Source organism: Apaloderma vittatum, unplaced genomic scaffold (assembly GCF_000703405.1).
Source record: "Apaloderma vittatum isolate BGI_N311 unplaced genomic scaffold, ASM70340v1 scaffold12085, whole genome shotgun sequence".
Lineage (NCBI taxonomy): Eukaryota > Metazoa > Chordata > Aves > Trogoniformes > Trogonidae > Apaloderma > Apaloderma vittatum.
Genome location: NW_009718813.1, coordinates 1 through 16,340, shown reverse-complemented (window position 1 = coordinate 16,340; position 16,340 = coordinate 1). Strand labels below are relative to the sequence as shown.

Below are 16,340 nucleotides of genomic sequence, written 5' to 3'. Positions count from 1 at the left end.
TTGCAGAGCAGAAAGAGGAATCCCAAAAGCAGCAGTAACTTCGAAAGGACCCTCTCATAATAAACTTTCTTAGCATTTTGCATGGCCTGTTCTGAAGGACAATAGCCAAGATCTGAAACATAGCAGTAGGTCTCTGACCCTACCAGCAAATCTACATCCCCAAGGTGACAGGGCAGCATTAATTCTGAGGGATGAAGGACATATGGACACTGGGAGAGGACACAGTGTAATTCTCTGTCAAACAGCAGAGCCCCTGCAGGCACATCACATAGTGGCTTACAAGTACAGGTGGAGAGAGTTTACTAGCATGAGAGTGCACATAACCTGGCTTTCAACCTGCATTTTCATCCATCTATGCTTGGTGATAGAAAGGCAGAAAATAAAATGGCCATTACTACGCAACAATTAACTCCAACCCTAACCCAACTCCCAAGATTAAGAAGACTAAGAAAGGAAGCTGGAAGAGGGTAGGTTTAGACTAGATAAAAGGACAAAGTTCTTTCCCTTGAGGGTGGCAAGGCACTGCAACAGGTTGCCCAGGGAAGTTGTGGATGATCTGTCCCTGGAAGTGTTCACGCCGTGTTGGATGGAGCCCTGAGCAATGTGATCTAGTGGGAGACGTCCCTGCCACAGCAGGGGGGTCAGAACTAAATGACCCTTGAGGTGCCTTCCAACCCAAATCATTCTATGATCCTATGATTCTATGACTAAAACTATCCTAGATCCCCATTTGCACTCAGTACTGACGTAATTGTCAGTACTTTCTCCTCATTGTCAGCTGATTTCACCATGGTCTTGAACAGAATGATCCCCTGTGTCCGAAAAGTGGCACGGTATCTGAGAAACAGAGCTCATCATAGTTGCCTAACATCCACTATGGAAGAAATTATGCAGATTTTACAAGCATGCAAGCTTCTTCCCTGCAACACTCAGTGGTTCAGGTAGCATTTCTCCTTTGAGCATGTGGTTAGGACAACACAGGTCCTGCATTTTTGCCAATACTGACAGATAGCCAATGCTCTTCACAGCTCTCCTCCTGGTTCTGATCTTACAGTTGCCGAGACTGGGGACTTGTCACAGATCCCACAAACATATGTGCCTGCATATCTTGGGAAGAAAGTGGGAGATGACCTGGGCCATGCAGGGATTTTGTCCTGACGAGGAGTGATGGCCTGGCTAGGACATACACCCAAGTGCAGAAGCTGTCATACACTGCCAGGTTCTTCAGTTTGCAAACAGCTCTGGCAACCAACCTCAAAAGTGTATGTGAAGAAGGGTCTCAAATATACTTAATGCTTTCACCCTCCAGAACTGTCACATTCAGTGGAAAACCAGCTCTTTACAAGCCGCAGGCTGCACGGACAGACCTGCAAGTATCTCAGGTTATATCACGGGTCGTGACAGCTCTCCTGTGCACACATTGCTTATCTGCACAAGTCCAGTGCATCCCAGCTACCTCCAGCCGACTGCACACACAGTGGAGCTGGCAAGTGCAGCGACAGCAAATGAAATGCAGCAAGAACACACGTGGACAGGCTGCAAAACAGTCATTTCCACACCTGTGGTTGTTTCAAGGTTTTAAAGCTGCAGCTTACTGCCTGAAGCATTAGGACTGTCAGGTCTGCACTCAAGACACAATAAAACACTCAGTACTATTTATTACCTCTTGAAATAAGTAGTTTTCATTATTATAGTCATTTAGGAAAGCCCTGCAGCCTGGGCAGTGGGGAAGCTTCTCTGGAAACGGTTTGTATTTGGATACTGAGGTAATGGAGACACTGTAAATAGATGTCTGATAAGAATCTGTCACCAGATTAATCAGGATCTTTGCAAGCTGTAACTTAAAACGCCTACCACACTTAACCATTAGCATTTAAAGGAACGATACTCTTATAATATTACTTTCTTAATATATTATTTTTGGTCACATTTTGCAATCATTCCATTAGTGTCAACTAACTGATGAGTTGGTTCACCAGTATAACAAATGGTGCTGTATATTTTTTGTTATTCTTCACGTAAGTAATATTCCACAGCTGATCACTGCTTACTTTATGAATCTGAGATCTCTTCAGAGTATTTATTTACTTTAGGAAAAAACTTGTTGAAGTCTCTTTAATTTGAACATCATATGGCAATATAGTGTTAGAATTTAATATAAAATGAGTTTCTTTAAATATGCAAGATTTTATGTACATTATTCTATTATGCTCCTTCCAAATTAACAATCAAAGCAGAAGCTTAGATGTGAATTATTTTACATTCCTTATCCACATATATTAATTCTGACTTCCATTTCTGTGGCCTGAGGTAGTTGCCTTGGTCAAGAAGGGGAGGAAAAAAATAGTTAATTGCAATTAACCTGCAGCCTTCTGTGCTCCTGAAGAATAAAAGTCCTCCTGTACAAACAGTACAGTTTCTGTCATGACTGCAATAAACTAGGCCACTGGGTTCAATCCTCAAGTTTCCTTGACCTACTAAACTTACAGTAGTTTCAATGTTTGTTCCTTTCAGCCTGCTAAGTCACTGTTGCAAAAAAAAGGAAACAAAAATTAATAGTTCTGCTTTACAGCCTTTATGAGAAATTAGTAAGCAGAAAATGCAGCATTATAATTAGAAATCAAACCAAGCAAATAAAGCTCAGGTTCACATCTTTAAGTTTTACACCTGTGAACCTGATTCAAGACCGGCTCTAATTACAAGAGAAGGTCTTTCCTTCTGAAGAGGACTTTCCCACTGCAGCTCACAGGGACATGGTTCAGTTCCTTTGCTATTTCAGACAGCCTGGTGCAGGGGTTATACACGAATGTGTTTGTCCTCAGAATAAGTACACAGACTTAAAAGAAGAGAGACAAGCACCTTTCATTCCCCTTTATTCCTCTGCCAGTGAAATCCTGCTTGTGCAGAAATGAGGCACTTTGTGTACATAACTTATTTATTTGAGAATACTGTATGTTCCTGCTCATGTCCTCCCCCTAAAGCATGGTACAGCATGTAAACACAGGGGCTTGCTGAGTATCTTTATGAATCTGGTTATGAAGGAAGTGGGAGCAGGTAGTTTAACACACTCAAGCGGATATGAATGAAAAAGGTGAGATCAGGCAATTACTCCCTATAGGCTGAACTATAAATGGCCACGGAAGCATAAAATGAATAAACAATCCGTGTTGTATGGGGCACTCCAAGGTCATTTGGTCCAACTACATGCTCAAAGGAGGGCTGACTTTGAAGTCAGACCCAAGCAATCCTGCCATGAGTCACTCGCTGCAGAAAACGACAGTGAACTCAACACCCGTGCATGTTGCGCTGTGACAGAGCAAAATAGTCTCTTCAGTTCAAAGCCCAATGAAATGCAAAAAGCATAGGGCAGACCTACTCCAAGAGGATGCAGAGATTACAGGGGCTCTGAGGCCCTCAGCGGTGCTGCTGGGAGGGGGCACACTTTACGTAGCATGACAGCTGAGGCACTACATGGCTGCAGAGAGCCCCTCCAGCTTCCCCTGGGCGTTACCAATGTATTCAGCTCTGTTAGCTATTACAAATCAGGTTTAGAGTCATAAAACATCCAGGGCACTTTAAAGATAACTTTGTTTTCTATTGTGCCGCTGGATGGAAAAAAAATACTTTGTTTCTCCTCTTCTGTTTAGCCCTCCCTCAGGGCCCACTACCACAAAGGAACGGGTTGTTAGTGCCGTGGGAAGCACTAGTGTGCTAGTGGCAGTGGTGGGTCTGCTGCCCCCCACCAGCAGACCCGCCGTGCCCTTTCCATTCCATCCTGGGTGCAGCATGTCCAAATCAGTATTTTCATGCGCACTGCCAGATTTTTTTCTATGTGCAGTTTAGCCACAAATTTTTGGTTTAGAAGCCCTTTAAGTATTTGATCACAGGGTATCAAGGGCATTTGACTTAAGAAGTGGAGGAAACTAGAAACCACACTAATGCTATGAATAGAAGCTATTTAGATGGCACATTTATGAACTCGGTCAAAGTAGATGCATATGTTACTTTATTTAGGCTCATATCAGAGAAAGAAACCCACACAATCTTTAGCTCCTTACTTAAACTAAAGTACTAACCTCTCCCATTTCAAGGCATATTTCTAATTTCACTCTACTGAAATCATCAGCTGTAGGTTTCCAAGTAAATTGCTTTCCAGACCCAGAAAACTTTACGCTCACGTGACTATGATATCAAACCTATCTTCACTTTCCTTAAAGACAATCAGCAGATGTGATATTATAAAGTATTAGTGATACTTAGAAGTAACATCTGAGCTTCCATAAAAAGCTACAGCCCCAATGCCTGAATGACTCAGATTTACCACTAGAACAATACAAAGTCATTAAAGAAGGCCAGCCTTTAAAAATATTACTTGGAACCAGAGCAAACCATTTAAATATATCAAATGTCCTAAAGGTTCTTTCTAAAGTTGAGGTTGTTACAGTATAAACAGCATCAAGCGAGAGGCAGTGCTCTCTCCTTACTGAAGCCCAGGAGTGAAAAACCAGGAACAAAAATATTTTTATCTGTTGGAAGTGGGAAGAATAATATTATTTTGTACATAATGATGCATACAGAGAGCACTGTAACACACAGGCACACGTATCAAGATACTAAACTAAAGAGTTATATCACCGTAGGACTATATTCTGCAAATTTTACATTCACCAAATCCTCACTGTGCTTGTAATCCAGCAGGAGTTTGCCTTAATGACATATACATTGTCTTCACTGAATGGCATTTACTGGCTTCTCACATGACTAAGTGTAAGATGCAGTTTCACAGTATGTTGGCATCGAAAGTGAAGCCAGTTCACAAAGTTCCCAGCTACCACTCCCACTCCCTCCCAGCCACCTCCCACTGCCCCTACATCGTTGCGGGCCACCCCTCAGCCGTGCCCTTATGACTAGTTGTAGGGTCACATGAGGACACGGGTCACCAAACTGACCTGGGTTAAAAATAACCCCGCTGAAAAATACAAGGGATTATTTTTAACTTGGAACATGGATGCCGTGAACGGTTTTAGTGACACAGCTGGTGTGGTGGCAAGCCGAGAGAATGGGATGGAAGCAGGAGGGGAGTGGCCGGAAATCCTCAGGCCAGCATCGCTGCCATGCACAGTGGAATGATGCCATATGGCAAAGTTTGCAAAATCCGTTCCTCTCTGCAATTCCTTCGGCATTCTTACTTGGGTGCTATTTTTACTGAAGTTTGGGGTACTTACGCCATGATGCCTGAGAGATGAAACATTTCAGCTGTTATGTATGACAAGTAACTGTACAGGAAGACAAAGAGTGGCTCAATCACTCGGATTTTATGGGTGAAACGGGTGGTAAAGGCCGCTACAAATCCCAAAAGGATTCCAATCAATACTCCACCGATCCCCACTATAAAGAAGTTAGCAATCCCAGCGAATATGTCAATAACCTTAATTGTGCGCATCTGGCAGAAAGACTTGAACAAATTGTACAGGACCTATGAGAAAAAGAAAGCAGATTATGTTTCTGAACTCTTCTTAATTTACTTTCATGACATTATGTTCCTCTGCTTCAACACTGAACTTTGAATTTCTCTATCTACCTTGAACTCACTTTTGAGATACACCGTTGTTTACTTCTGGCATATTACTTGTGATCCATAAATATCAGGGAGATACACAAAGTAGGGTAAATATCATTATTCCCATTTTTGCAAATGGAACAGGTTTATTAAGCCATGCCATTCTGCAGGCCAGGAGCATAGATCTATCTTACCTTTCTTTAAATTCATTTAGTTGCAAAGGTTCTAATTTGTCCACAAATGGCCAGTTTAGATTCTCCCCAGAATCAAAGAAATAAAAAAGGAGAAGGAAAAAAAATACAGTTGAAAATTCAGGTTATTTTCAAATGTGTTTGATTTACATAAGTACCGGGAGCTGAAGTACTGAATTAGACCATAGATTCAACTGGCACGGAGTGGGGAGGGCCAAAAGGGCATGGACAGCGACCACTGCCAAGTAGTAGAAGAAACATAGCCTGACTCATCATCTTGGACAGCCTGCTGGAGTTAAATCTTTGCTTTTTTTCCTGGACTCCTTAGTAAACCAAACAGGCTTCTCTATTAGAAATGCTACTTGAGAAAATAGTGTGTTATCGGTACTTGCATTGTGCCAACAATGTAGGTGTTTGAATAGTGACTGGGAGGGATGTGTCATATTTGCAGTCTTGTTCCATCTCACATGACAGAAAGTAAGTTGTTCAGCTCTTCTTGGCCAAAATTTGATAGGCCTTATAGAGGTAAAAGTTTTCACTATAGACTAATATAAAGACATTGCCTATTATGGGTCCTTTGGAGTAAGAGAAATGGAAGAACTGAAAAAGCAAAGAAAAAACATATTCCAGAGCAAGCATGACAAAAGAAGGTTAAATCAAACCTAGCACGGTCACCATTAATTTTCATTACAAAGCAACAAAGAGGACAAGAGCAGAAGCAGAAGCTATTTCTCTGGTAACAATCACAGAATCACAGAACCACAGAATTGTCTAGATTGGAAAAGACCTTTAAGATCATCAAGTCCAATCATTAACCTCGACTTAACCATACCCCTAAGCACTATGTCTACCCGACTCTTAAATACCTCTAGGGACAGGCATTCTACCACTGACTTAGGCAACCCGTTCCAATGCTTGATAACCCTTTCAGTAAAGAACCTCTTCCTAATATCCAATCTAATCTTCCCTTGGAGCAACCTGAGGCCATCTCCTCTTGTCCTATCACTTGTTACTTGGTTGACTAACAACACCTTCAGGATGAGTTCACCTGGAAGAAGTGTCCTAGACATGTCCCTTCATCTTGCTGAGAAAGACTTTTTGCTCTATTACTATGTCCTGTGCAGGACAGGAAAGTAATGTCATAGGCTTCACTAGTTTTCTACCCATTTTGATTTGCATTTTGGACCTTATGGATTTGCATAAAGAGAAGCATACCAGAATTAAGCCTATTGAAAAAAGGTGTGCCTTTGTTAGTCACTTTATAAAGGGCTCTTGGTTCATGGCCTCACAGGACTCCCTGAATCACAGACCGAAGAAAAATACCGTTGGACAGTATTTTGTAACAGAGAACTACTGAAAGGAGTTTCCCAGGATCACTTGCTGAAACTCAGGACTATCCCAGAGTTGTGTTATTCTTCAAGACATCTATAGAATTTGACCTGGCAATTTGTACATATTAGGAAAGATAAGTCTCTTCAACTGGAGTTTTAAATAGCCTATTTCATATTTTAAAAAGTAACTATGTGAATATATAAGGCAAGTCTCCAAAGTAAGGCCACTAAGAGCTGCTTGTAAAGAAGCACATAATTTTGATCTACTCGGGTAATATCCTTTCCATACCATCACCTCACCCTCGCAGTGAAGCATTCACACCACAAACAGAACGGAGCCTGTTGTTTCCACATACAGACATCCCCATAAATCTCAAGTCTGTTGCCGTAAATTATCTGAAAGAAGAAAAGCAATGTCCTCCTTTGTACCTCGGATCAAAACCAGACCGACATGGTAGAAGCAGCAGGCAGGACTAAGGAATGTCATGAACAGGATTTTAATCTCATTCTTATTGTTCTTTATTTACACTGCTGTAAGTGAGATCAAAATCAGGTTCACCTCTCTTTTACTCTACAGTAGTTCAGTTTTACAGCTCTCTCTACACTTTCAGGAGAGTTAAACATCATCATCTCTGGTCACATTTTGTAATGCATTTGATATAAGAACGCATATTGGGTTCTTTTTCCAAGTTCAACATTTGTATTTACTCAACATCCTTCAGCTGAACTTGCTGAAGTTTACACCAAGGAATATTAGTCACCAATCACTTTTTAATCTTGTTTCAGAGGATCTCCGTTCTTCCCAGACACTAATTGCCTGTTTTCATTAGTTCTCAGTTATTAGTTTTTAATTCTGAAATTACTTTTAAGCACTTTAAAATAGTGTTTTCAGCAGAGGCAGAACACAGAGCACTGCTGTAATGTTTTCTAACATGAGAATAATATTATTGTAATGACACTGGCTCCTTCTTTGTGATTTTAACTGCTAACACTCAACTTGAGCTGTGAGTTTGCCATTTAATATCACTGTGCTAGTTACCGCTGACCCCGTCTTTCAGCAAAGCACTAACTCTGAACACTAAGCTAGCTGGTAAACATTGTCCTCAGCCAAATTCACACTCCAAAATTCTATTAGTGAGATTAAGGGATCACCCAAATGCACAGGCATGTTCCAAAAAATATCAAGCATGAGACCATTTGAGAAATGCAGCAGAGCTGAGATACCTGAGAAAGCACACCTTGCTTTGTATCTGAAATGAAGGTGTGGTAGCACGCTTTCCCGAAGGAGAAAGCATGGATTACTCTGCTATCCTAATAAAAGCTTTTATTAGGAGCAGCTCGGCAGAATCACAGAATCACAGAATGTTAGGGGTTGGAAGGGACCTCTGAAGATCATCTAGTCCAACGTTCATCCCAGCATACCTAACCACAAGCAGAGCAAGAGGAATAGCAGGAAGAAAGTCTTAGAGTATTTAGAAATTATGTTTACTAAAGCCACGCTGTTCTGCATTGCCCACCTGAGTAGCCCCTGGGTTTTTTGACATTGCAGTAGCTGTAGGAATTAGGCAACTTCCATGGACGGCCAGCCTGCGTTCAACTCCCCTCCTGCTTCATCCCCACATCCCACCAGAGGCATCTTCCAGGTAGGTGGGTCTCAAGGGCTCCAGCAGACGAGAGCTGGAAGGTGCTGAGCTCTGCTGAGCTCTGGTTATATCAGCTCTTCCGGTAACACATCAAGGGCAGAGGAAGAGGTAGTATTTACAAACCACAGTCTCCTTTAAGTTTCTGCGCAACCCCAGCGGTACCACAGCCAGGACTCGTCCAGCAGCGCTGCTATGGGCAGGGGAGATGAGGTCCTCTAAGGACACCCCTCGGGGGATCTGCGTGAGAGCCTAAGTCACATTTTAAGTATAATCACCTGACTGCAGGTGTGCAAAATCATAACACAGAACCATTAGTAGACCAATACTTAGCATGCGGAAAACACTTGATTTCCTGCCAAGTGCTACCCTTAAGCGATAGCTGGGAAGGAAAATCGAAGGTACTCTAAATTCCTTTCACTCCTTCATGAATCTATGTATGGCCAGTGCGTTACCAGGCTGGCCGTACAGATGCCTCAGAGTATCTCACCTGTGTTAGGGAATTTTGGGAGGCATGCCCTGAGAAAGCACTACCTCCAAAGAAAGCAATAATGATGTCTGCAGGAAAGCCATGCATCATGGCTATTAAATTGCCTTGCCAGCCCCTATAAAAATGGTGTTCTGGGAGTAATTTGCCATTGGGCAATGGCACGCATGAATACTTCCATCATCAGGATACAGTGTTTTCCTAGCAAAACTTGCTGGATTAACTGTTGCTCCAGTGGAAAGGTGATTGATTTTGTGAATGGAAAAAGTGATTGTCGTTGGAAATATTCACAAAAAAATATATATTTTACATTAACATAAAACCAGACTTTTTTCCCCCAGCAAAACTTTCACAAAAATAATTACACCCGATGAATGGCCATTAAGAGTGAATATAGACAGATATAGCCATGGTTGAACTGCTAAGCCTTGTGAAATTCAGTATTTATACTGATTTTATGCCCACTTATTTTCAGAACTGGCTTAAGTACCAGTTTAGTAATGGCAGGCAGCTTCAGCTGTAAGCCAATGAGAAAAGCTAGGCTTTAAGGCAAGCCCATAAAGGAGGATGTGATTTAGCTGCCTGGATAGCAACAGAATTAGGCAAAGCATGAAGCATAAGTGTAAGAAAACCACAGTACTCCCACGGATAAACAAGAAATTATCAGTGCCAAGGCTTAGATTCTATGACAAGCTAAACATGTGTTAAGCAGGTGAGGTAAAGTCCGAGAAAAGGGGAAAACTAGAGGGCAATTATGCATAGAATGGGACAGGAATAAGAAGCCAGTGACAGAGACAGGGAAGGTGTGGACCCAGTTTATTAAACTTTTTGATCCTTTTGGCATGTGAAAAACTGGACCTCCACGTCTCACAAAACAGAAGGCATGCCAGGACATAGCTGGCATGGGCAGGATTTCAAGTAAGGTATGGATAAATGGGAGTAATGTCCCAGACATGGTGTCATCAGGTACAAACGAGGGCCATTGGGGGTGTTAATGGAATTTGCAGATTGCTGTCCTCAGGTCAGTGCCACAAATCCAATTCAGCTAGTTAATGATTAGAAATTACTGCCTCCAGATAGCTGTCCTATCTCATCTGTAGCCTGGGAGAAATGTCTTGGTGGTCTCAGGGCAATTCCAACAGGAGGGACACATGCAGAAGGTGAGTATCAACCGGGTCCTGTGCCATCTCAATGACTTGACCATCCTCCCTGCCAACATGCTGCAAACACGCCACGTTGGTCCTTCTCCCTCCCCTGTCCAACAGCATTTCTGCAGGTGTAGAGAACCTCCAGTTTCAGATTACAGAAGTAACAGAATTCAAATACACAGAAACTAAAGAGATCAGGTAGTAAAATCCCTAGAGCAAATATGCTACCACTACACATTACTCCGGTGTAGTAAGACTACTGTAGTTTCTAAATCTGAAGTTTAGAGAATTACACAAACACATTAGCACTCCTTGACTTCCATCAATTAGCAAAATGTCATACCCAGACACAAAGAGACATAATGGAGTGGCATGCAAACAATCATTCATCGTTTTTATCAGCTAATCATTTATCAAGCAACTTACCACAGTTATAGCATCATTCAGCAAAGACTCTCCAAACACCAGGATGTAAAGTTGCTCATTGACATGAATATTTTCAAAAACGGCTAATACCGCCACAGGATCCACAGCTGAAATGAGGCTGCCAAAGAGCAAATTCTGCAGCAATGTGATATCAGTCAAACCAAATGCACTGATCTGGCAAATTCCATAAAGGGAAATCCCAATGCCGATGGCATTCCAGAGTGTGCCCACCACAGCATACCAGAATATGGTACCAAAGTTCTCAAAGAAAAGACGAGTTGGCATAAAATATCCAGCATCAAGTACAATGGGTGGTAAAAGATACAAGAAAAAAACATCACTGTTCATTACAGGTGGGGACTTCTCCTCTGCTCCAAAAATAATCCCACCAAGAAGCAATCCAACCAGAATGAGGAGACAGCTTTCAGGTACTATTGAGGGCAACTTGTGATAGAGGTGAAAGCCTTCAAAGGAAATTCAAACACAAGAAAGTAAAATAGTTATTTGTACAGGATCCAAAGGATTATTTTGTATTCTGTTATCCTAATTTCTATAGTAAACAAACAGCAATCACAAAGCAATTTCATTTCCATTGCAAAGACTGAACTCGACCACCACAACATGTCAAGGCAAATCTGTCAGCTAGGGTAGTTAATTCAGTTGTTTTAGTGGAAAAACAATTTAATAGCTAGATGTTTCAGTTAATAGTAAGGCTGGCTGGAGAAACTGTGTGCAAGCATTCTGTTTGTGAAAGTTTGGGGGGTTTTGTGACGTGGAATACTTCATAAACACAATTCAAACACTTTTCTAGTGCAAATTACATCTAGGTAAAGCAAATAACAACATACTAACCACCCCTTCCTCCATGCACAGCTTCACAAAGGAGTTTAAGGAGTACATTCATTTCATTTTTAGAAGTCTTTTAGAGGCTCAAAGATAGGGAGGGGAACTAGTACATGTGACCTGCACCCAGTAACCCATGGTCACTTCTGCAGCCACCATGAGAAAGCATTTACATACACAACTATTTTTTTAAATTTAGCAGAGCCTCCAACTGAGTATCACAAGAAGCAACATGTTTTCCATAAAGTGAAAATAAGTTGTAGTCTGTATTATTATGCTTGCTCTTCTGCATTATATAAAATGTGGTAGTGTCAGGAGTCTCTCATAAAAATCTGTGCAAAGTACTTCAAAAATGAATTTTATAAAAGGTTCTGAATGAGGACTTACTGGATGAATGCTCCTTAGCCTACTAAAACTCTCAAAGCCATGCAGTCTTGATTTAGAAGCTAGCTGTTGGAAGGATAATTTTGGTAATGAATGGAAAAAGTTTTGAAGGAACTTACTCCGGCCAATCTAATGGAATGATCAACCTTTATGTACCAAGGTCACATTCCAGGTCCCAGTGATGCCAATCTTTTCTAGGCTCCTCCTTATCTATATTTGGCCTACATAATTATATAGAAAACTATCCACACCCACAAGATCCCACAATTCCTGCCTAACTAAAAAGCATTTAAATTATTTTAAATGAGAGCTGCACAGAAACACTGGGTGTGGTAATAACGGGCGTCTATTTCAGTAAAACTATTTCAGTACAAATCACACCTGTAGTCAAAACAGTTAAACTAGTGCAAGCTTGGTAGAGCTCATATCCAGCTTCCTAGTCTCAGGCTTTTCTATCTTGTAACACCTATTTGGTTAATTCTCCTTTCATCATGATTTTTTTCCAGGTAAAAAAAAAGCCTGAACTTACAAGTAAGAAAAACAAATGGTTAAGAATGACCAAGGGGAAAGCTGTTTAATTCTACAGATATTTTACTTACTAATTTTATAACTATTAAAGCTTTTTTTTTTTTTAATCTAGCATCTCAGGTTGCATGTTTTTCCTTTCCGGATGAATACAGACTGCTTTCTAATATTTAGAAACACAGCCTATATGACCTCCTTAAGAGGACTGCCAAATTCACTGTCATTCTTCGAAACTGGAATCACCTATATGGGCAGAACAGGTAACGACCCTGGAAACAAGAATTCGTGGTTGGAGACTTGATTCTTTGCCTTTCAACCACTTCCAAACAAACATTTTATGGTTTGTCTTGTTTCTACAGTGGCAGGATGTCAAAATTTTCAGTATAGTGACTGAAGTCTCCCCTGAGTAAGTAGTTTTGCTAAAAGTTTAAGACCTTCAAAAGTATCTTAAATCATTTTCTCAATAAAAACTGAAGAGGATGGAATTTTTGTAAATGTAGCTTTTAATGAAAACAAAAAACATCCCCACCAGCTCTAATACAAAGACAATAAAATACTTGTTGTGAATATAAAAACAAAAATATTTTTCTTTTCTTCTTTATAAGCCACTCTTTGGTAAGTCCATAGTCTCTCCAAGCTTTTGGGATTCCACCTCATCCTCAAAGGTAATAGAAAGTGCTTTTTATCCATGCAAACAGCATCAAAACTCCTGAAAGACGAGATGCCTGCATGTAAAGCATTCAGAGGTGATTTGGGACAGGCTGCAGTTCCCCATTTAAGGGCAGAGGGGTAGGATTTAGGATCCAGTGCATATCAAGTCAGGCACTGGTGCCCTGTGGCATGAAGGATATCTTCCCTGCTCTGACGGATCCACAGCCACATGGGCAGAAGTGCCCTGGGAGCAGACTCCCTGCAGCACATGAATACTCAAGATTTCTATGCTGATCTCAGGACCACAGCTACTTCCTCTGCCTCTGACTCTGTTCTCGGGTGTCTGACTACGGAGCTTCCAACTTCAGTAGCATGGAAGATGTTTACCCTCAGGCCACTGGGTATTAGGGCACTTGCCTAAAGTGCAAGCTTAGTATTCTTCATCCTAAAAGTCCTTAGAGTCCTGGTTACCTACTTCTTGGGTGAAATCCAGTGCACTTTGATGCTGCGAACACCACTGAGACTATACTTCTGATCATATGTGAGCTTGCAAGGGCCCTCTGAACAGCTTAAACCTTTTTTCAGGAGAAGTGCTGGAAAGATATCAGCTCAGTTCCCATAAGAAGCACTTCTAATCATGAATTTGTGATTAAATGTAGGAGTAATGGAAATCTGGATCAGTTAGAGAACATTTTGTAAGTTTAATAGCATAAGAATTAAGCACAACCGGGAGGTTAGTAGACTAGTCTCAATGCCTGGAGACTGCAGCACACTTCTGGTGCACTGGGTCCTACCTATTATACCCATGGAACCCATCCGCATAATACTAATATACCTCGTATGTGGTATCATCACACAAGACAATAAATAAGTAGAAGTAGCCAGAAAAGTAACAATTACGTTCAAGGCAATTTCTTAGATTTTAAAATGTGCCCTTGCTCTATGCTGGCATAAAAAGCACTATGTTTCTAACGTCTTTGCGAAAATGTACTGTGTCGAAATGATCATGTCCTGTTTGACAATTTCAGATCTTCCTTTCTTATGCTGTCTCTAAACCTAGCCTACAATTACATGATCTCAGACAGGATCGAGAAACCTTCCAGATAAACCCCCTACAAAAATTAGCAAATGCTGGAACATTTCAGCTCCAGTGAAAATGGACTTCTGCAAAAGCACATTTGTTCACAAAGGCTCCAGCCCAGTGATAAGAAGGGGCTGCAACAGAGGTCTTTTGGGGGATCCTTCACACACTGTTAATAGCTGTTATTAAATGTGACCCTAGCTTCTGAGCACCTTGCAGCTGAAAAGGGCTCCGTTCATAAAGGTTTGCCACTCGGCAGTGCCAAGCGTAAGCCTTCGGTGCCTATCCCCAGAAAGGAATTTGTGATGCCAGATTAAGCAGCGAAGTTTCCTGGGCAGTGCATGAGTCTCAAGGTGGCTTTCATGCTGCCTGGCATGGCAGGGGTGAGATGCCTAAGCTACCCGGGAGGAAATGCCGAGGAGAGGAATGCACTGGAGAGCCTCCTCTCTCACAAGGCTGTTCTCGGGGCTACAGTGAGATGGGCTGGAAAACTCCTCTCCATCCCTCTGAGCTGAGAGACACGTTGCCCACTCTTAGTAACACAGTAGGATGTGGCAGAGAGGATGTTTCTGTAACTCCCTGGTTGGAGAACTGCTCACCTGGGCTACCTTCAGTATAAATCAAGGCACAAATAAGTGAAAAATTGACACTGTGGGAATGTGACTTAGGAGCGATGTCTAGTCTGTCCTGGGAAGGTTTACCTGATGCACTCGCTGGATAAAGAAGCACAGACGGAGCTCCAGGAGCAAGAACTGGATGTTCCTAATTCCAGTCCTGGAGTCTGGGAGCTTGCAGATAGGTGTGGTGGAGTTGAGCACTGCCACACCTTGGGCCTCTCCTGGATCCAGCCCTCATTGCTTAGTGCATGCACACTTATAACAGCAGAGGTAATGCCCTAGATTAACCACACTAGCTTTTGTGTGGTATAACTGAAGGGATTTTAAAACTATATGCTTTTTTTTCTTATTTATGCTGTTTGCTTGTTTACTATGCTGCAGTCAGATTGGAAAATTAAAGTAGTCAATGACTTTTTTTTTTATATACTTTTTGGATGCCTATGCATTACCATGAAAGTCAGAATGTATAGATTTATAGAATTTACATGTTATTGTGTATAAATGTTTATATGTTTCAAATGGCTTCCCTGAAATTTTTAATAAAAACAGAAACTTTTTCACTAGTCCTAGGTTATTCAATAGTTTTTGCTGCATCTAAACTCAGAAGCCGGAGCAATTTTACAATACTCAACTGGAAGAGGTAAGCTCTTTACCAAACTCTGTATTTTCTGGCTATTGCAGTTCATGATATACTTGAGTGTATTGTATTTGAGTTCAGTCCTGATTCTGCAAACACCTAAATAGATACTCAAGACTAAGCATGCATCTTTAATGCATTAGGATACAAGAATCCTTAATGGATGAAAGACACAGTATTTCTGCAGAAAGTAATAAAGCCATAGCAAGTTGCTGTTCAGATTTCTGAAACAACTGGCCTATGAGTAAATCGGTTTTTTGTTGTTCCCACAGCTTTATTCCTTATATTATCTCCTAGTTAAGAAGATATAGAGTTCATCATTTGCAGAGATTTACTTTTTTAAAAAAAATGGCTCTCTAGTACACCGCTATTTGATATTCCTTAGATTACAGTAATGTACTCATTTTTGTGTTTGGAACATAGGAAGCTAATTAAAAAACATTATATATAAGCTGCACAAAACACTGCGAAACTATGTAATACAAATATTTTCCACATGAGGGAAGAGGTGGCCTTTCTTATTGAGTGCTGTCTTTTTTATCTTTCTCGGGGCATAAGTGAATGGTGGGAAAGCAGAGCGAGGAGGCTTACTATATCCTTATAAATATTTGCTTTCCATCGATCCGTTGTTCTGTTCCGAAACTGTCATTATACCCGGCGTTATTTTAAGAAAAAAAAAAAAGAAAAGGAAAAAAAAAAGAAAATCAAAAAAAAAAACAGCGCTCAAATGACAGCGGGGCGATCAAGGAAAAGTCAGTCGCGAACCGGGTGAACTCTGAGATTTACAGTCCTCACCGCCCGGCGTTTACTCATTGCTGC

The 16,340-nt window shown here is 41.2% G+C and overlaps 1 protein-coding gene across 1 annotated transcript in view; it reads right to left on the bottom strand.

Moving 5' to 3' along the window:
* The window catches only part of SLC9A2 (solute carrier family 9, subfamily A (NHE2, cation proton antiporter 2), member 2), a gene marked incomplete at its 5' end in the record, with an annotated part of 28,355 nt that extends 17,108 nt beyond the window's left edge, over nt 1-11,247 (bottom strand). Inside the window, 2 exons of the mRNA XM_009870392.1 lie at nt 5,226-5,476; nt 10,784-11,247. Coding sequence (XP_009868694.1) covers nt 5,226-5,476; nt 10,784-11,247 — 715 coding nt within the window. The remainder of the gene's footprint in view (nt 1-5,225; nt 5,477-10,783) is intronic.
* Nucleotides 11,248-16,340: the final 5,093 nt, after the last annotated feature.